Source organism: Dipodomys ordii, unplaced genomic scaffold, assembly GCF_000151885.1.
Source record: "Dipodomys ordii isolate 6190 unplaced genomic scaffold, Dord_2.0 Scaffold27, whole genome shotgun sequence".
Lineage (NCBI taxonomy): Eukaryota > Metazoa > Chordata > Mammalia > Rodentia > Heteromyidae > Dipodomys > Dipodomys ordii.
The window spans coordinates 14,864,239-14,882,797 of record NW_012267243.1 but is presented as its reverse complement, the minus strand read 5'-3'; the positions used below and the strand labels follow the sequence as shown (position 1 = coordinate 14,882,797).

General features: G+C 42.2%; 1 protein-coding gene across 2 annotated transcripts in view; it reads left to right on the top strand.

The window, feature by feature from the left end:
- Positions 1-18,559, top strand: part of Sncaip (synuclein, alpha interacting protein) — a 60,499-nt gene that overhangs the window by 27,327 nt on the left and 14,613 nt on the right. For both annotated transcript variants that reach the window (XM_013015589.1, XM_013015590.1), the window contains exons 5-7: positions 5,055-5,168; positions 13,946-14,071; positions 17,389-17,558. In XM_013015589.1, the coding sequence (XP_012871043.1) occupies positions 5,055-5,168; positions 13,946-14,071; positions 17,389-17,558 (410 nt within the window). The remainder of the gene's footprint in view (positions 1-5,054; positions 5,169-13,945; positions 14,072-17,388; positions 17,559-18,559) is intronic.

Sequence of the window (18,559 nt, the reverse complement as noted above, 5' to 3'; positions counted from 1 at the left end):
AGCTCTTGTAAAGCACTAGATGCTAGCTGTCAACCACACACAGCACACACACACTCACACACTCACACACACACACACTCACACTCACACACTCACACACACACTCACACACACTCACACACTCTCACACACACACACTCACACACACACACTCACACACACACTCACACACACTCACACACACACTCACACACACTCACACACACACACTCACACACACACTCACACACACACACACACACACTCACACACACACTCACACACACTCACACACACACTCACACACACTCACACACACACACTCACACACACACTCACACACACACATTCACACACACTCACTCACACACACTCACACACACACACACACACTCACACACACACACTCACACACACACACTCACACACACACACAGCACACACACACACACACACACTCACACAATGCCAACTTGGACAGAGTTAAAAGTTAGAAAGCAAGGTGCAAGGAAACAGACTTTTACAGCACTGCAGTGAAAGACATCACATCCCTAGAGGATAGCAAGCTAAAATTATTTGTGAGATCTTTAGCAAATAAATGTGGAATTCAGTTATATTCACTGAAAGGCCAGAGTGAAGGTCAGGGAAAGATACTACAACTTGCATTTCATATGTATTTTGCTTTATGTAATAACTGTGCCGTCTAAAAATTGCATAATAAGTGGAATTATATTGCTACTAGAATATGGAAGGGAACTTCCTAGCTAAAAAGACCTACTTGTGAGCTCATTAAAGAGCATGCTAGCCAGATGAGGTATGTGTACCTGTAATCTCAGCACTTGGTAGATGGAGGCAGGAAGTTTGAGAGTTCAAGGCCGATTTGGGCTACATAGGAAGTTTCAGCCCTACGCTGGGCTACATATAAGGTTCTGTCTCAACAGAAAACTTTAATAATCAGTATCTGTCTTGCTCCTAATATATCTTCTAAACAAACCTAAGTTTTTGAAACTTTATTTTGCTTACCAGTCAGTAAAGTTTTCCTACGTTTAGACTATGTTCTATTTTATTTGATTTTGTTTTAAAGTGTGACTTCAAACATAGCATAGAAAATCATTTTTTATTAAGCAAAAAACCTGAACCTGAAATTGGTAGCTCATCACAATAGCACTAGCTCCTCAGGCGACGGAGATCTGAGGATCTCTGTTTTAAAACCAGCAGGGACAGAAAAGTCCTTGAGATTCTTACCTCCAGTGAACTAACAAAAAAAAGTAGACTAGAGGTGTGGAGCACAGGTAGAGTGTCAGCCTTGAACAAAAGGGTCAAATGAGCAGGAGCACTAGTACACAGAAATATTACAAAGAAAGTGAGCAATCGGTGTGTGTGGTAGATGGCATCTTCTTGTGGCTGTTCTCCATGGCCTGTCAAATTAACAGTCCAGCCTGCAGCAGCCATGGTGGAGAAGAGAAAAAACACAATGTGAGCCATGTGTACTGACTCTACCAGCAGCTGTGTTAGGTGCTGACCCTGTGAATAAGAGATAGTACCTATCTTTTCTTTTCTTTCTTTTTTTGCCAGTCCTGGGCCTGGGTGCTGCCCTGAGCTTCATTTGTTCAAGACTGGTGCTCTACCACTTGAGCCACAGCTCCATTTCCTGGCTTTTTTTTGATAATTTATTGGAGAAAAGTTTCCTAGACTTTCCTACCTGAGCTGGCTTTGCTTTGTGATCCTCAGATCTCAGCTTCCTGAATAGCTGGGATTACAGGCATGAGCTACAGGCTCCTGGTCTAAAAGATAGAACCTGTTCTTAAAGACCTGAGAGCCAGGTGAAAAGGGAAGTTTTGTTAATTATCAGAGTGCCAAATGGAAAGCTCAGGGTCTCGTCCTGTGACAATGTCCTGTAGGGTCATGGGGGTTGGGTTAGATATGGTTATCAGTGAGCATCTAACGATGACAAAAAGTCTTACCATGCCAGTGAATGTTGACATTAGCCATGATGTTTTGCTGTTCATAAAATACAGTCCTCATTTTCCTGATTAGTGGTCCATTACTGAATATTCCCCAATTATATAATTGGATGAAAACATTTTTTCCTTATCCTTAGTTCTTTTTTCATATCTCACTCAGTCATTCTGATTAAACCCAGAGGCAGTGTGTTAGTCGGGTGATAGGATGACTTCAGATACCAAAGCCTACTGACATTTCTTGTTAGCATATACGTGAGTGAGCCTTGGCCCAAGACTGGCAAGTTCAAGACTGCTTCTTTGTTGGTATTTCTATTTATGGCAAGGGAAACTGGTTTCAGACTCAGAGTAGTGAGATATTTTCTGTGACCTTTTAAACAGCACCCAACTCACCAGACCTTAGCATTCTTCTAAGAGCATTCCACTCTGCAGAAGCAAAGTACATTTTGTCAAGGGTACAGGAAACATTCCTCAGGATACATTACATAAAATAATCTCAATAAATAAACAGGATTGAAATACAAAGCTGTGTCTTTTGATTATAATAGAACACTAATAGATATCAGTAATCATTATTAATCAATAGTCATGCAACATGGCCTCTTAATACAAACAATAAGTGTGATGAACATGATAGATGAGACTGTTGTTTGCATAATACAGTAAACTCTTTGTTTTTTGTTTTTTTTGGGGGGGGCACCGGTCCTGGGACTTGAACTCAGGGCCTGGGCGTGGTCCCTGAGCTTTTTTTGCTCAAGGTTACCATTCTACCATTGGAGCCACAGATCCACTTTTGGCTTTTTTTTTTTTTTGGTGGAGTTTATTGGAGATAAGAGTCTCTCAGGATTGTCTGCTCTGACTGGCTTTGAACTGCAATCCTCAGATCTCAGCCTTCTGAATATCTAGGGTTACAGGCGTGAACCACCAGCACCAGCCAAAACTCTTCCTTATAAAAAGAAAATGTGGGATATTCAAAAGTGTGCACAATTGACACATACTAATTAATATGTCAGAACCAGTCACAAAGGATATGAGAATATATCTGGAGACAAAGGAAAATGGAAACATAGCATATTAATACTTACAGGTGCAGCTAAAGCCCTGCAGAGAAGGAGATTCTCCTCAAGACACTGGAAAAGGAAGAACTAATTCCAAAGCAAGCAGAAAACAGGAAATAACAAACCTTACAATGGAAATAAATGAGAGTAGAAAAATACCAAAATATCAGCAAAATTGGGGGGGTGGAAAGATAATGAGGGGACCTCTTTAATTGAATTGGTCTAATGGTGGGGAGAGAAACAATGAAGAAGGTAGAAGAAGAGGACAGGAGGGGAGAGAGAGAGGGAGAGAGAGAGAGGGAGAGAGAGAGAGAGAGAGAGAGGTGGGGGTAAGTGGGAAATGAATGGTTACTGGAGCCTGGGCTGTGGGGGCTGAGCAGAAAGGATTGGCCAACTGTTGATCTTTGTCTAGTGAAGGGATTCAACTGCTCAGTGACAACACCATAGAGGAGGTCAGAGCTAGCCCAGGCATGAAAGTCCATGAGCCTCTTAGCTCCAATTAATCACAGAAAAAGCCAGAAATGGTGCTGTGGCTTAAGTGGTAGAGCAGTAGCCTTGAGTACAGAGGAGCTCAGGGACTGTGCCCAGGCCTAGAGTTCAAGCCCCGGGTCTGAAAAAAAAAAAGTTGTGGTGTTTTAACGTTTTGTATCAATAGTATCATTATCAATGACAGTTCTTTCAGAAGAATATTTTCCCTGTACAATTTTTTAAATATTTTATAGATTAAGACATCACTGGTTGCTTGATGAAAAAAATATTTCAAGTATGAATTTGTTAATTTTTTATTAACAAATAGGAAACCATTGCATTTGGGGGTCAGATAAACCGTTGCTCTGTCACATAAACTTGAATCACAGATAACTGATCAGTTAACCCCACTGGGTTGTCTTGGATATGAGTGCACTTGGAAAGTTTGACAGCTTCTTATAAACCCAGATAGACACATACCAGATAGCCCAGAAATTCCAGTTGTGGGGTTTTGTCCAAGAGAAATGAAAACATAAATTCACAAAGAATTTATTAAAACTGTATTCATAATAATATCCCCCAAATAAAAACAACCCAAATGCCTATCAGCAGGTTATTATCAGTTGGATAAATAAATTGTAAAGTGATATAAGAAAGTGCTTCTCAGCAATAAAAAGGGTATAAGCCACTGATCCAAGCAATAGCTTGGCTGAATCTCTGTAGCGTCATGTTTCTTCTACACAAAAGAGCATATCTCATCTATAGTAGCAGAAATCTTCACAGTGGCTGCCTGGGGCAGAGGTGAGAAGGTTGAAACTTTTGGGAGTGATAAAAAAAGTAGTCTCTATCTTAATTAGGGGTCTAGTTGCAAGAGTGTGACTTACAAACGATTCAGTAGACAGTATGCAAATAATACCTTTATTTATTTATTTCTACAGTCTAGGGATAGCATCCACCATCTTCTGCATGCCAGAAAGGCACTTTAACATCGGCCTACCCCCTGCCACAATAGAGTGATTTTTTTAAAATAGCTGATTTAAATTATTTAAAAATTTTAAAAGGCTGGGTGCCAGTGACTCACACCTGTAATCCTAGCCACTCTCTACCTAGGAGGTAGAAACTGAAAGGATTGTGGTTCAAGTCCAGTCCAAACAACCTCATTTCAATAGGGGAAAAAAAAAGAGTGTGCATGTTATAGTCAAAAGTGTAAATAAAATAGGATTGCAGTCCAGGCTTAGCTAGGCACAAAGTAAGACCTTATCTCAAATATAGCCAGAGCCAAAAAGGCTCAACAGGGGTCAGATGGTAGAGGGTCTGCCTAGTAAGCCCAAAGCTCTGAGTTCAAATCCCAGTGCTGCAAACATAAAAACTGTAAAAATGTACTTCAATAAAAATTCTGCGATTGATTTTGAGCCAGAACCACAGGTCCTGACTATTACAGGGACTTTGTTTATATGGTAAATAAACCAGATATAAAAGCCAGAATTCCTATAACTTTCCTTGGTAAAAATTTTAATCTTAAGATATTGTTTCAAATCTAAATTTTACATTGGATTTCTTGCTCTTTTCTTCTTCTTCTAAAATCTAGAATGGTCAGTTGGAGTGTGTACGCTGGATGGTGAGTGAAACAGAAGCCATCGCAGAATTAAGTTGTTCTAAGGATTTCCCAAGCCTCATTCATTATGCGGGTTGCTACGGCCAGGTATGGAAGTTTTAAGTACCTTCCTTTTGTGGGCTATACAATCTATTTCATTTTTTATGATCTGTTAACCAAGATCGAGATGTAAGAAACTATTAAAAACATATCCAGTGGCTCGTGCATGCATTCCTAGCTGCTCAGGCCTGGAGAACTATGGTTCAAAGCCAGTGTGTGCAGAAAAGTCTTCAAGATTTTTATTTCCAAGTGACTAGCACAAAGCTAAAGTAGAGGTATGCCTTGAGAGGGTAAGTGGGGTTGGTGAGAAGCAAGCTGAGAAAACATAGACAGATAGATAGATGATAGATAGATAGATCGATAGAGCGATAGAGCGATCAATAGATAGATAGAGCTATGTCTCCAAAGATACATAAGCAATGATATTTGTTGTAGCATTTTCTTAATGAAGAAGACTTTTAAATCCAAATATTGTAAGATAGAATAGTGAATAAACAAGGAAGCTATATCCATATGGTAGAAATTTATGAAAAGTGCTCATTACATAAAATCAATTAAGATATGATACAAAATTATCCCTGAAACTTGAAATCAGCTTTTAATTTTAGAGAGATGGAAAATAAATAGGGGTTAGAAGCACAGTTCAGACATGAAACACCTGCTTAGTAATAACAAGGCCCTGGGTTCAAACCCCAAAACTGAAAGAAAAAAATTAGAAAGCTTGATAGAGAAAATTCCACTGCAGCATGCTCAGAATTGTTTTCACTTATGGTAGAATTACAACTGGCTTTTCCTCCTGTACTCTCCAAGGTTTGTGTAATAGTTTTAACATTTATCTAAAGTAAAAAAGGACATACTTATCAAACCCAAAGTAAAAGGAAAGTCTTCATAAAACATGACTCAAAAAAGTCTTGCTGGAGGGAAGATGGGCATGCATTCTGACAAGATGACTTACATAGTTCGTTTCCACACTAGAAAACCCCAGCATTATTCATTAATGCACACACATCACACTCTATTATATTTCCACCTCCTCCTTTTGACAATAATGTATGCTTTCTAAACACTAGAGCAACCAAAGCGCATTCAGTCTGAAAAAGCAATAAAGTCAGCACAGCATCAAAAGAGATCTACTCATAGTTGTTTGTGACACAAAAATTGTTTCTCCTACCTATGACAGTGCCCCCTCTGGCTTCAAAAACTTTCCCAGTGGCCCTAAGTTATGTTCGAGGAGGAGAACATACTGTACTTTCTCAAGAGTGGCAGTCTCACATTCAAAGAACAGAGGCTGAACAATTACCATTGCTAGCTGGGCGCTGGTGGCTCATGCCTGTAGTCCCAAGTACTTAGGAGGTGAGATCTGAGGATCATAGTTTGAAGCCAATCAAAGCAGAAAAGTCTATTCGATTCTTATCTCAAATTTACCACCAAAAAGCTAGAAGTGGAACTTTGGCTCAAGTGAGTAGAGCTCTGGCCTTGAACACTAAAGCTCAGAGACAGCACCCAGGCCCTGAATTCAAGCCTCAAGACCAGCACAAAAATAAATAAATGAATTACCACTATGCTACATGATTATGCTACATGATTACTTTGTACCAAAGTAACTTCATTTTATATACTTAAAAACTCTCTCTCTCTCTATATATATATGTGTATGTATGTATGTATGTATATATACATATATATACACACATACACACACAAGATTTATTTTATTATATGTAGTTTATATCTTAGTTTTATGCACACAAGCTATAAACTCCATACCATGGAGATATATAGATATATATATATATATATAACCTGATTTCAAAACAATCCCCAGTCTGAAGGGACTGAAGAGAGAATATTCAGTTACTTACATGTGGCTTTGTGTACAGGAAGAGTAAAGGCTAGCTCAGGTCCTCTGACATCACAGTCATGTGATACAGATGGTTAGTGCTCACTGTTACAGTGGTAGCAGTGATCAAGCTGAGGGTGTGTGTGTGTGTGTGTGTGTGCGCGCGTGTGTGTTTTCACACACTCACCAATACTGGGGCACGAGTTTAAGGCCCAGACATATAATCCCTTAGCTTTTTGCTCACAGCCGGAGCTCTACCACTTGAGCCACAGCTCTGCTTCCAGCTTTTGGGTGGTTAATTGCAGATAAGAGTTTCATGGATTTTCCTGCCTGGGCTGGCTTCCAATTGTGATCCTCAGATCTCAGCCTCCTGAGTAACTAGGATTACAAGCTTGAGCCACGGAGGCTCACCCTGCAGACTTTAATTTTTTACAGTTGTATCTAGCAGTAAATACCTTGTGAAACTCAGAGCTCTTCATATCACATGTGGAAGTGAATAGCTACCCAACATATGAAATGAAGAAGAATGAAGAACATGTAAAATTTGTCCCTGCACTATTTCACTCTTTTCTTCAAGTAGTGTACTTTCTAACCCCATCTGCAATGTCCAAAACCAAACAATAGTTCATCAGCATACTGGCAGAGGGGAGAACAGAAATTTCAGTTCAGATCATCACAAGAATTTGATGACTGCCAATCTGTGTAAATCATTTTCAGAATCACTGATAGTTGCTTATTTCAACCCTAGCAAAGACTTTCAGATATCAATGGAAAGGCTACCCATACCTGTCTCCATGATGGCCAGGGGAAAGTAGGAAAGGACTGCAGACCTGTCCAGAGACCCTAAGTAACAGGCTTTCCACAGTCTTTGTCACTTGTATACCCCAGCTTCTTTATTCAAATCACACAGGAGGTTTCTTGTTACTTGTCAGCTGTTTGGCTAGAACAGAAGAAAGCACTGCTTGCGGGACTGGCTGGGTGACAAGGTGGCTTTCTTGGGTGAGCTAAGGGAAAGCGACCTCCTTGAAGAACTGTGTCAAACATTTGTTTCATGAATCTACTCCCCATCCCAAGGTTGTTATTTCAACCCAGTCAGCACTTGTATGACCTGAAATACAGTTCTCAGGAGCAGTGTAGCAGCACTGTGGGGGGAGCATTCCTAGCCCGGTGGGAGATGGAGGAGGAAGCCCTTTAGATCTGGGAGTTCTTGTCCAGCCACTTACATCACAGATGCCCTGCAGAGGCACAGGACTTGGAGCCCTTGCAAGGCTCATATTTGCACAAGGAAGACGCTGTCGAGAGGTTTCGTGATGGATTCGGCACATGCGGCACGCACTGGAGTGTGCTCTGGTTTTGACCCCTGCAAAGGATACTATGAGGACAATTCATCTCAGCTCATTTTAGTCGTCCTTTACCCCTCCTGTCGTTTCTTAAAGTTTGAACTCCATTTGATTCGCAATTTGTGTCTCTTTTCTTATAAATTTTACCTTTAGAGTCCAGCACAGTGGCCGTTAGCTTTCAGAGGCCTCCCAGACTGATGGACACATTTGGGGGGGGGGGGATGACAGGCATTGATTTCCTTCATCTTGACACTTGAAGTCTCAGAGCGTGCAATTATGTCATTGACTGATTGCACCTCTCAGAACTAGCCACAGGGAGCTAGAAGGCAATCTTAGGGATACACAAAGAAGGAGCTGGGGTGTCCTAGAAGGAATATTGTTGGCACTACAATGGAGACCAGTAGCTGCTGATTCAAAGCCACTGCTGTGTTCGGAGGCTCCAGTCACACTCCCCTATTCCCCCTCCCCCACAGAGTTCCCTCTCCCCACCTGGGCATTGAACCACCTGGATCTGCTTTGGTCCAAGGACCTTGGTAACATTCAGCATCAAACCTGGGATTCCTTTTCTTTACCTATCCATTCACATGACTTGAGGTGAAGACATTCATCTACAGACACAAACCCCGGCCCGATGCTGAGCTGACCGACAGTACCTTTGCCTGCCCTGGCTATTCTCCATCTTCGAAAAGGCATTAAAAAAATCAAGTCTCAGCAATTCCTGGCAATGGTTCTGAGAAGTGGCAGGCATGCCGAGAGGGATTTTTGAACACACTGCTGAAGTTCTGTGATTTACTCTGAAAACAATGAATCCCTCCTGGACTTTCCTGTTTGGTTGACTTTAGTGTTTCATTGTCATGAAGCAGAAAGAACTAGATGATCTGAAAGGGCTCTGATTGCAGATGGAAGACGAAGAGAAAACCCTTTTATATATTGTTTGTGATATATTCCAGACCGGCCTCGAACTCACAATCCTCCTGCTTCAGCGGTACATCACTAATAACTGAAAAACCTTTAGTTAACATGATTATCACTCTACTTTCCAAAATACTAATCTTACTTTTTTCTTTTCTCTCTTGTTTCTGAGTGGGTGCCGGTATGGTACTAAAAGCTTGAATTCAGGGCCTGGACACTATCCCTTAGCATTGTTGCTCCAGGCTGGCACTCTGCCACTTAAGTCGCAGCTCCTCTTTGGGCTTTTTGGTGGTTAACCATAGGAAAGAATCTCACAACTTTCTTGCCCAAGGTGGCTCTGAACTGTGTTCTTAGATCTCAGCTTCATCAATAGCTAGGATTACAGATGTGTGTCACAAGTGTCCAGCTTCCCAAGTACCAAGAAGCACTACGGACACAAAGTTCACCCCCAAGACTGACAAGCAGTTAATGATGATTTCTGCACCAAGTGAGTGTGTCTCATAGAGATAGCCATTTGGGAACCAGTGGTTGAGTGTGTTCATCTTGGGAGAAGGCGGGGGACAGGAAACGATGCATGAAGAACATGGGGCCCTAACTCAGGCTGCCTGGGACTCAGCCGTATCCCTACCAAGTACCATCTTGGTGGCATAGGTGCGTTCATTTAAAAAGAGGAGGGGAAAGAAGGTCTCTGACCATCCTTCCTCACCAGGATTTTCAGAGGACTGTGTCAGAAAAAAAAGACACATTGCCCAGCCCAATTCAGGCACTGGACAAATGTTGCTGTTAGGATTATTGAATGTCTTTCGATATGTTGTTTTTATTGCTATTGGTATTATTTATTTACTTATTTCACCATGAGTAAACCATATGAGAAACTTGCCAAAGAATTATTTAGATCTCAGCCTGTTTAATCAGTCCTTCCATGAATTTTTTTTTCTCCACATCTTACCATCTCTGGATACTACATTCATCATACAATAAGTGACATTATGAATTTATTGCTGACTTTTTTCACATATTAACATCTCAAAAACCGCAGTGAACCTTAAAATTGATGGCATAATAGACTTGAGGATCTATGACTTCAAACAAAGCAGACTCCTTCAGGAGTTACAATTATACCACAGACTCTGGAGAGCTTATTGATACCAGCAATAACTGTGACATACTTTTCAATTAATTTTTTATTAGACTTTGTACAGCAAGTCTCATAAATTGCATGTATTAATGTCCCCTTTAAACAACTTGCATTGCTTTGGGAGCACATAAAACACAACATTAGACAAGTTAGCATGGAAGTGGAGCTGTGCCAGGAGTAGAGCACCAAAGCTCAGCGACAGTGCTCAGGCCCCAACTTCAGTCCCCAGGACTGGCACACGCATAAAACAAGCTACCATATGTTCAGAAAATCTCCAGGAAAAGAAATTGGTACGTGAAGGAAGCTCTTAGTAGACACAAGTGGTTGGATGGTGGGCAGATGAAATTCAAATTGGAGAGGTTATTCTATGACACAGAGATACATCGTGTGATTATGTCAGTTGTTCTCTGAAAGCAGTACTTGTGGGGAAATGCAGTAAACATGAGAGAAAGAGAGACAGAGGCAGAGAAACAAACAGAAAATCATAGAGAAGGACAGACAGAATGCAAGAAAGAGCTAACAGCTCCAGAGCAGGTACCCACCATTGCATAACGATCTAATATATATAGAATAGATGTCTAATACATGCACGTGTTGGTAAGGGCCTTCTTAGTTGAAGAAAGTGGTGGTGTGTTTTGACCTCCTTATGAGGTGTTTGAAGTAATAAGTCACTGTTTTAATTGTAATATTCTGCATGTCCACAGGTATGTTCTCTAGAAACAGAATAGAATTTCTCTGAAAGTGAGGCTAAGTATGCTTTTAGAGATACCAGCCATCTTCATGCCCACCCCAGAAATCCTGTGTGGGTTTTTAGAAGGTCTGGTGTATAGTTAGACAATCCCTTTTGTTAATACTTCACTGCACAGTATAATAGGGAAGATACTTGTAATTTCCATCTATCTCAGTGGACAAGACAATTGTATATCTTCTGATAAAAGAACTGAATTTGAGGAACTGAGTGAATACTTGTTTTTGTTTAATGATCAAACTGTGAGTCTTTTTTTAACGTAATTCTTGCATATGGAATTGGTAATGTCTACTGGAATTGTTGCTCACCATTTCTAAACAACAATGAAAAAAAGAAGTTATTCTCGTAATACAGACTCATCCTGGCACGGAGGGCTCTCACGAGCTGGAGCAACTCTTTCTTGACTCACCAGGATCCCATGTGTCTTGTACGGTCAGATTTCCAGCCCAGATGAAGGTGTCAGACTTTCCTCCTCAAACTCGTAGTCTGATGAAATGTGGTGTTACATTACCTACAACCCCATTACTAAAATTCAGCACATTATGATTTGGGGTGTGCAATGTACATCTCCCCCGTAACAATGAGGTCTGAAAACACATGAAAATTGGCATGGTCAGAAAGTATAGCTACAACATTTCCTCTCAGCTTTACTTGATAAAGAAGCTAGTAGAAATTAGAATAATTGCTAATTAAATGTATTTTTTTAAAAAATCAGGAGAGTAGTAGAAACACCAGCATACAGTTTCCAGGGTGGAATGTGACGTTTAATAAAAAAAGCAATTGTCCTTAAGTTTTCCAGTTTGTAAGGTAAAGCTGTTGAAGTTGAATGATGCTGTCGAAACGCTGCCAGTGCGAACTTGTGAGTTAATATCATGGAACAAACTGAGTCAACTGAAGTTTGGAAATAGCTCCTTGAGGACTGGTGTATATGTTGAGAACTTCTGCCCTTACTCGCAGAAACGCAGCAGCCGGCTCTCTGGTACTGTCCATGTCTTAGCCATCAGCTACAAACCAATTGGTTATGTCTTTTATCCTGAGACACTGCTACTCCTTGAATTTTTTTAAGAATTAAAACTATATAGCATAATCATCTGTTCCCAAATAAAAAAGAGTAAGGCAGAATGTTTCCCCTGCTTAGTCCGAAAAGTTGAGGATATATGGTTTTATCTCAAGCCCAGGAAAACATTACCTGCTCTGGTCCCAATAACAAACCTGGTCTAGATTTCCCAGATTTTGCCTCTGACGGAGAATAACAGAACAGGTCAGAGTCTCCACACCAGGCTCCAGGCTTTACTGCCCCTCGTTCTCCGGGGATACGTGGGGGGCCTTCCCTTTCTCCAGGGGCTGTGTGCCCTTAGCAGCTGACAGTCTTCTTTGCCAGGTGCATTCCTGGGATGTCGGAGGCATTGATTACATTGTTGTTGTTTTTTCTCTTCTTGCTCTTTAGGGGTCTGATTTCTTGCTTACTCATTTGGAAAAAGTGTGGTGCAAATATCTCTCTCCCTCCCCTGCCCCCATGTCTCAGATACCTTCAGAAACCGTGCCCTGCTCCCTTGCATAGTAAGGGGCGAACTGTTAAAAGACTTGGTTATTCTTTGGCCAACATTCCTTTAACAGATTAGTTGGCATGTTCTGAAGATGAAGGCAAATTTAATCCAGAAAAGCATAAAAGTTCATGACCAGTCTGAGCAAATAACTTAGGGGAAAAAAATCCTTTGAAAGAAAGAAGTTCAGGGCTGTTTCAAACACAGGATCATCTTTTTAAATGTCACATTCCACCCTCTAAACTTCATGCTGTTGTTTTTACCACTCTCTGGATTTTTGTAAAATTATATTTAATTCTTCTATTTTAAAACAATGAAATCCCATCCCCCTGCTTTTTACAAAGGCCAAACATAACATGAAAATACCACAGAATGCTCAGTGGGTAAAAGGCAAACAGATTGTGATGAGACACTGACTTAGCTGTAGAAAGGTTTGTGTTCAGAGTCACTGGGAAGCAGAAAACAACTTTACCTTTAAAACACTGCCAACATTTGGTCAGAGAAAAACAAAAGGTCTCAGGTTTCCATGAGATCCTTTATACTTAACAACTTAAGGAACTGCTTCTTTTTGTTAAGTCTGAATGGGGCGCGGGTATGTGGGGCATAGTTTAAGATTTAAAAATAGAAGCTAAGTTATCTCAATATTCCAAGGTTTTTAAGGTTACAGGCAGTTTCTCACAATAATAAAAAACGCTGTCTTGAGAGAGTCCTGTAATCAGAAGACCTGGTGTCTGTTCCCAGCCTGGGAGCTACTTAGCTGTGTCTTGAAAGCACTCAGACTTTCTGCAGTCTGGTCTCCCGTTAAATAAGGAATAGAACAAGAACATTTTCAAGGTAGTTTCCTGCTGTTAAAAGGCTCCACTATGAACCAGGCACCAGTGGCTCATGCCTTTAATCCTAACTACGCTCACGAGTCTCAGGTCTAAGGGATGGAGGTTTGAAGCCACTTGAGCAGATAAATCTAAGAGATTTCTTATTCCCAGTTAGCCAGCAAAAGGCCAGACTTGGAGTTATGGTTCAAGTGGGAGAGTACTAGCCTTGAGTGGAAAAAGTTAAGCAAGAGTACCAGCCTTAATGCACTGGCGTGCACTCATGCACACACACACACACACACACGCACACACGCATGCACGCAATATCCTCCATTATCATTGATTTTTTCAGTGCATCCTGGGAATTTCCTTCTGACGTGGTAAGCTTACTTGTAGATATTCTTCACAAGTTACAGTACTGTCTTTCCTTGGTTTTACATTTGATTTCTGTGCCTAGTATTCTGCTAATTCCAATGTTTTTGTGTTTACAGGAGAAGATTCTTCTGTGGCTTCTTCAGTTCATGCAAGAGCAAGGCATCTCACTGGACGAAGTGGACCAGGACGGGAACAGCGCGGTTCACGTGGCCTCTCAGCACGGCTACCTCGGGTGCATACAGGTATGGGCCCGCTGCTGTGCACGCAGAAAGCAATCACACACACGTGCAAACTGCATTCACCGGGAGAATGTGCGCATTGAATTGGCTTCTGTATTACAACAAGCAATGAAGAATTGTAATGGTATCTTTATGTTTCAAAAACTCCACAAAATGTAAGCATATACAGCCCTAACAGTGTCTCCTGGATGTCAGAAGGTGTCGAAAGAGATTTGTTCTAGAGGTTGGATGCATGGCTCAGTTGGCAGAGCGCTATAGACAATGAGTACAAGCTCAGGTATCAAGTTCGAGTCCCTGTGCAGACCAGAAAAGAAAAGGGACTTGTTCTGCTCTCTCAACATTACTGTAAATCGTGTGTCAAGGGAAGGTGGATATTAACCTCCATATTCTAAAGACAGCAGGGAAAGCACTATCAGACACCTTGTCTCTCAAGTGGTACACCATTCTTTATTAGCCCCTGTGCTCCAACACCCCACTTCTTCCTGTGGTATATGAAAAAGTAGGACAGATTTTCCAGGGCTAGATCTAGAAGTTCTTCATAGCAGAGAGAAACAGATCAGAGAGAAACAGTGCTATGGTTTCCTGTGTTCTCTATAGAAGGGCCTTGTCTTACGGCTCAGAATCGGAGCATTTAGGTACACGGATCCTCTTAGACCTTTGGCAGAAGAGGCTGCCATGGCTGGCCCACCATTCCACCCAAAACTCAAGTAACACCATGCATCTGGCGGCATGCCCTTGAATTTCTTCATCTTCTAAGTATGCAATGATGTTGAAAGATTGTAGAGCCATAAGAAGGAGAGGAAAGCTGGCGCCCCGCCCACAGCCACATGGGAGGAAATCCAAGAGTGCAGGAAGGCAGTCTTCCTGAAGAGGAGATGGTGTCTCCTCTGCCAGCTGACCGCTGGCTGTGTATGGTACAGCTGAGCCAAACCAGATGCCACGGCCAGCTGGGGGGCGGGGGGAGTGCGCCTGGAACTGGTCTTCTGAAAGTTTGAGGTCTGAACCTAAAAACCATGTGGACCCCTGGTTCCTTTCTCTGGGACAGAGGAAAGAGAAGGAGGAGGAAGGGTAGACAGCTGGGGAACTAGAGCGCACAGACAGGGAAGCATTGAACGGCAAACAGTTGAAACTGAGGTTGGGCCTAGAATTTCATTGACTTTTAAAATGGTTTTTGCAGGACTATGGACTGCACCCAGGGCCTTTGTTAACATGCTAGGCAAGCACTCTACCACCAAGCTACAACCTCAGCTCTGGGATTTTATTTTTGACAGTAAATCATAGTTACCAGAACCAGACCAATCAAATCATTCATATTACTGAAAACAGCATTATGAATTTGTTCCTACATCTCAGGGAAAGGAAAACAGACAACATCTAGTTGAAGTCTGTGACTCAGAGAAAATTCTTCCACCTCAATGATTTCATACAGTCCAATATGTGATGTATATATAACATATTACATGTTTCCCAGCTTCATATTTTGACTTACGTGTGTGTTGTTTTCTGTATGGCAAGTGCTGCATGCTTATTTATCCAATAGACGCCCATTGAGGTCCTACTGTGTGCACGTGGACTAACTGCAACAGAAAACTGGGCAGTGAAAAGCAGGTGAGCAGGAAGAGAGGAAGAACAGAACGGGAGAATCTAAGGCAGAATCAAAAACATGAAATACAAGAGACTCCTAAAAACAAAGCAGTGATGACAGCAAGAAGCTTCTGAGAGTGTGTGCTCACACACTTCTACTCTGAGGAGAGCTCACGCGAGAGGAAATGCTCACAGGGCCTGAACAGCTTCCCATTTTTGTGGGCAAACCAAGCATCTTCTCATTTCAGGCACCATTTTTCACAAGGAGTGATAAGAAATTGCAAAGTATAGATATGAGAGAGGCATAATTTCCTATCCGAATCTGCAGAACGGTGTAAAGAGAGAACATTATTTTAGAGGGGGCAGCAGGAAGGAGGGTTAGCAAGTGGCATTGCAGAACCAGTTCCTACAGCGCAAGCAAATAGAAATGGTAAACAGGAGTCCATTCCCCCCATCCTACAGGCATCTCTGACTTTACAAAAGTTCTTTAGGAATCCAAGCATCAAAAGGGGGAAAAAACTGTCTCACCACAAACATTGCACTAATGTGAATTCAGTAATGTGTGTGGTGCATTTCAGAAAGGAAAGGAATTCTTAGACTCAGCAATCTAGCTCTCTTCCCAGCCTCCTCCTCTGTAAGCAGCAGGTGGGAACTGATAGTGGTTGGGCTGGCTCATCAGACCCTGAACAGAGACACCTGTCATCAGCCTCGGAAGGTCTCTGGCAGTTCTCGGTTGTATGTGTTGGTATTCCACCCTTCCTCCAATGCCGTAGTTCTGGAAACTGGCTCTGGGAAATGAAGACAAGTCCTATTCAACATTCTGTTACAGGGGAGAATTCCAATAGTAGAAGTTCTTGGAACGACCAACATATAGTCTAACAACATGAATACCAGGAAGCTAAAACTGGAGGTGTCAAAGGGGGATGAGGTTAGGAGGAGGGGAAGACAAATGGCGAGAGGAAAGATGGGAGAATGCAGTCACAATATTCAGTGTACGTATGTGAAGGTGGACCCAGGGACACTGAGGGGATGGGGGGGGGGGTTGGGAGAGATGGGGAAGTACGACAGAAGGTATGACATTGATCAAGATGCTTTGCACTCACAAACTGACCTGTTGGTTTGTGCCTATAAGTCTACAAGTAAATCCAATCGATAGTAAAAGACAAAAAATTACACTTGGACATGACAAATTAAACATTCGCAAAGGAGGATATTCTTAGGAGAGGATCACAAGGGCTCAATTGCTATGTGCATAGGATCATATGAAATGATTCGCATCAAAATGAATTCCAAGAAATGAGAAGCAACAGACTTTTTTATTTTACTATTTGTGGGTTTTTTTTTCTGTTTTTCCCCTGTTGTCCCTGTTTCTGATTTCTGTACCTTTTGTCTCATATGTAAGTTTATCTGATTTGGAGATACGGGGGGAACCACAGAAATGGTGGGGTACAGGGTGAGCCAATGCAGCAGTGGGACTCACTAGACACTGTTAAAAATCAACTATACAACTTGGGGGTAGGAAAGGGAGGGTAATGTACTCTTTATCTGACTTAGGTAACTGCAACCCCTCATTCATCACTTTTACAATAAATTTAAAAAAAAAACAATAGCTCTACAACAGAGCTATTTAAAGATAATAAAAACAATTATTGAACACGCAAACACACAAGGTGCCGTTACAGTCATGTTTAGAAGGAGGCTGTGATATAACCACGTCCTTCTGCTTTTTCTGACAGACGTTGGTTGAGTATGGAGCAAATGTCACCATGCAGAACCACGCCGGGGAGAAGCCCTCCCAGAGTGCCGAGCGGCACGGGCACACCCTGTGTTCCCGGTACCTGGTGGTGGTGGAGACCTGCATGTCACTAGCTTCGCAGGTGGTGAAGTTAACCAAGCAGCTCAAGGAGTAAGTGGTGTGCGCGGGCCCGGGAGGGAACGAAGCCGGACCTGTCATCCGCAGTGGTTAGCTGGCAGCCAAGGGAGCTGAATCCCTAGGAACTGCCTCTGGTCCTCCCCCATCCTAGCCGTCCACAGGCAGTGTTTGGGCTCACCACACCGCCATCTTTGCCAAGGCAAACCACAAAGTACAGAACAGGCTCCCTGAAAGGGAATGAGGAGAGGGCCTCTGCTGGGTTCCGAGGGCCAGACCGCAGAACACAGCACCCGACAGACCACACGGGCATCGTCTCTGACCTTTGCTCCAGGAAAACTTAACAAGCATGGCAGAGAGGAAAAGGCTAGAGATGGGCCTGCTTCTCAGCTCTCTCAGCAAGAGAAATATATAGGACACGTGTGGCTCATTCCTGTAATAGTACTTATTCACACGGCTGAGAGCTAAAGGATCACAGTTCTAAGCCAGCCCAGGCAGGAGAGTCTTCAAGACCCTGTCTCCAATTAGCCAGCAAAAATCTGGGCTGGAGGTATGGTTCAAATGGTGGAGTGTTAGATGTGAACGAGCAAGCTGAGCTAGTGTGAGACCTGGAGTTTAAGCCCCTTAGGATGGCAGAAGAAGAAGACGAAGAATCAGGAAGAAGAGGAGGAGGAAGAAGAAAGAAAGGAAGAAGCCCGGCACCAGTGGCTCACGCCTGTAATCCTCGCTATTCAGGAGGCTGAGATCTGAGGATCACGGTTCAAAGCCAGCCCAGGCAGGAAAGTCCGTGAAACTCTTATCTCCAATAAACCACCAGAAAACCGGAAATGGCGCTGTGGCTCAAGTGGTAGAGCGTTCGCCTTGAGCTGAAGAGCGCAGGGACAGTGCTCAAGCCCAGAGTTCAAGCCCCATGACCAACAAAAAAGAAAAGAAAGGAAGAAAAAGAAAAAAATATATATCTATTGGAATTACAGATTAAATAATCCTCATCTCCAGCAAATTTATTTTTTAAATCAAGCTGATGCTTAATGAACGCT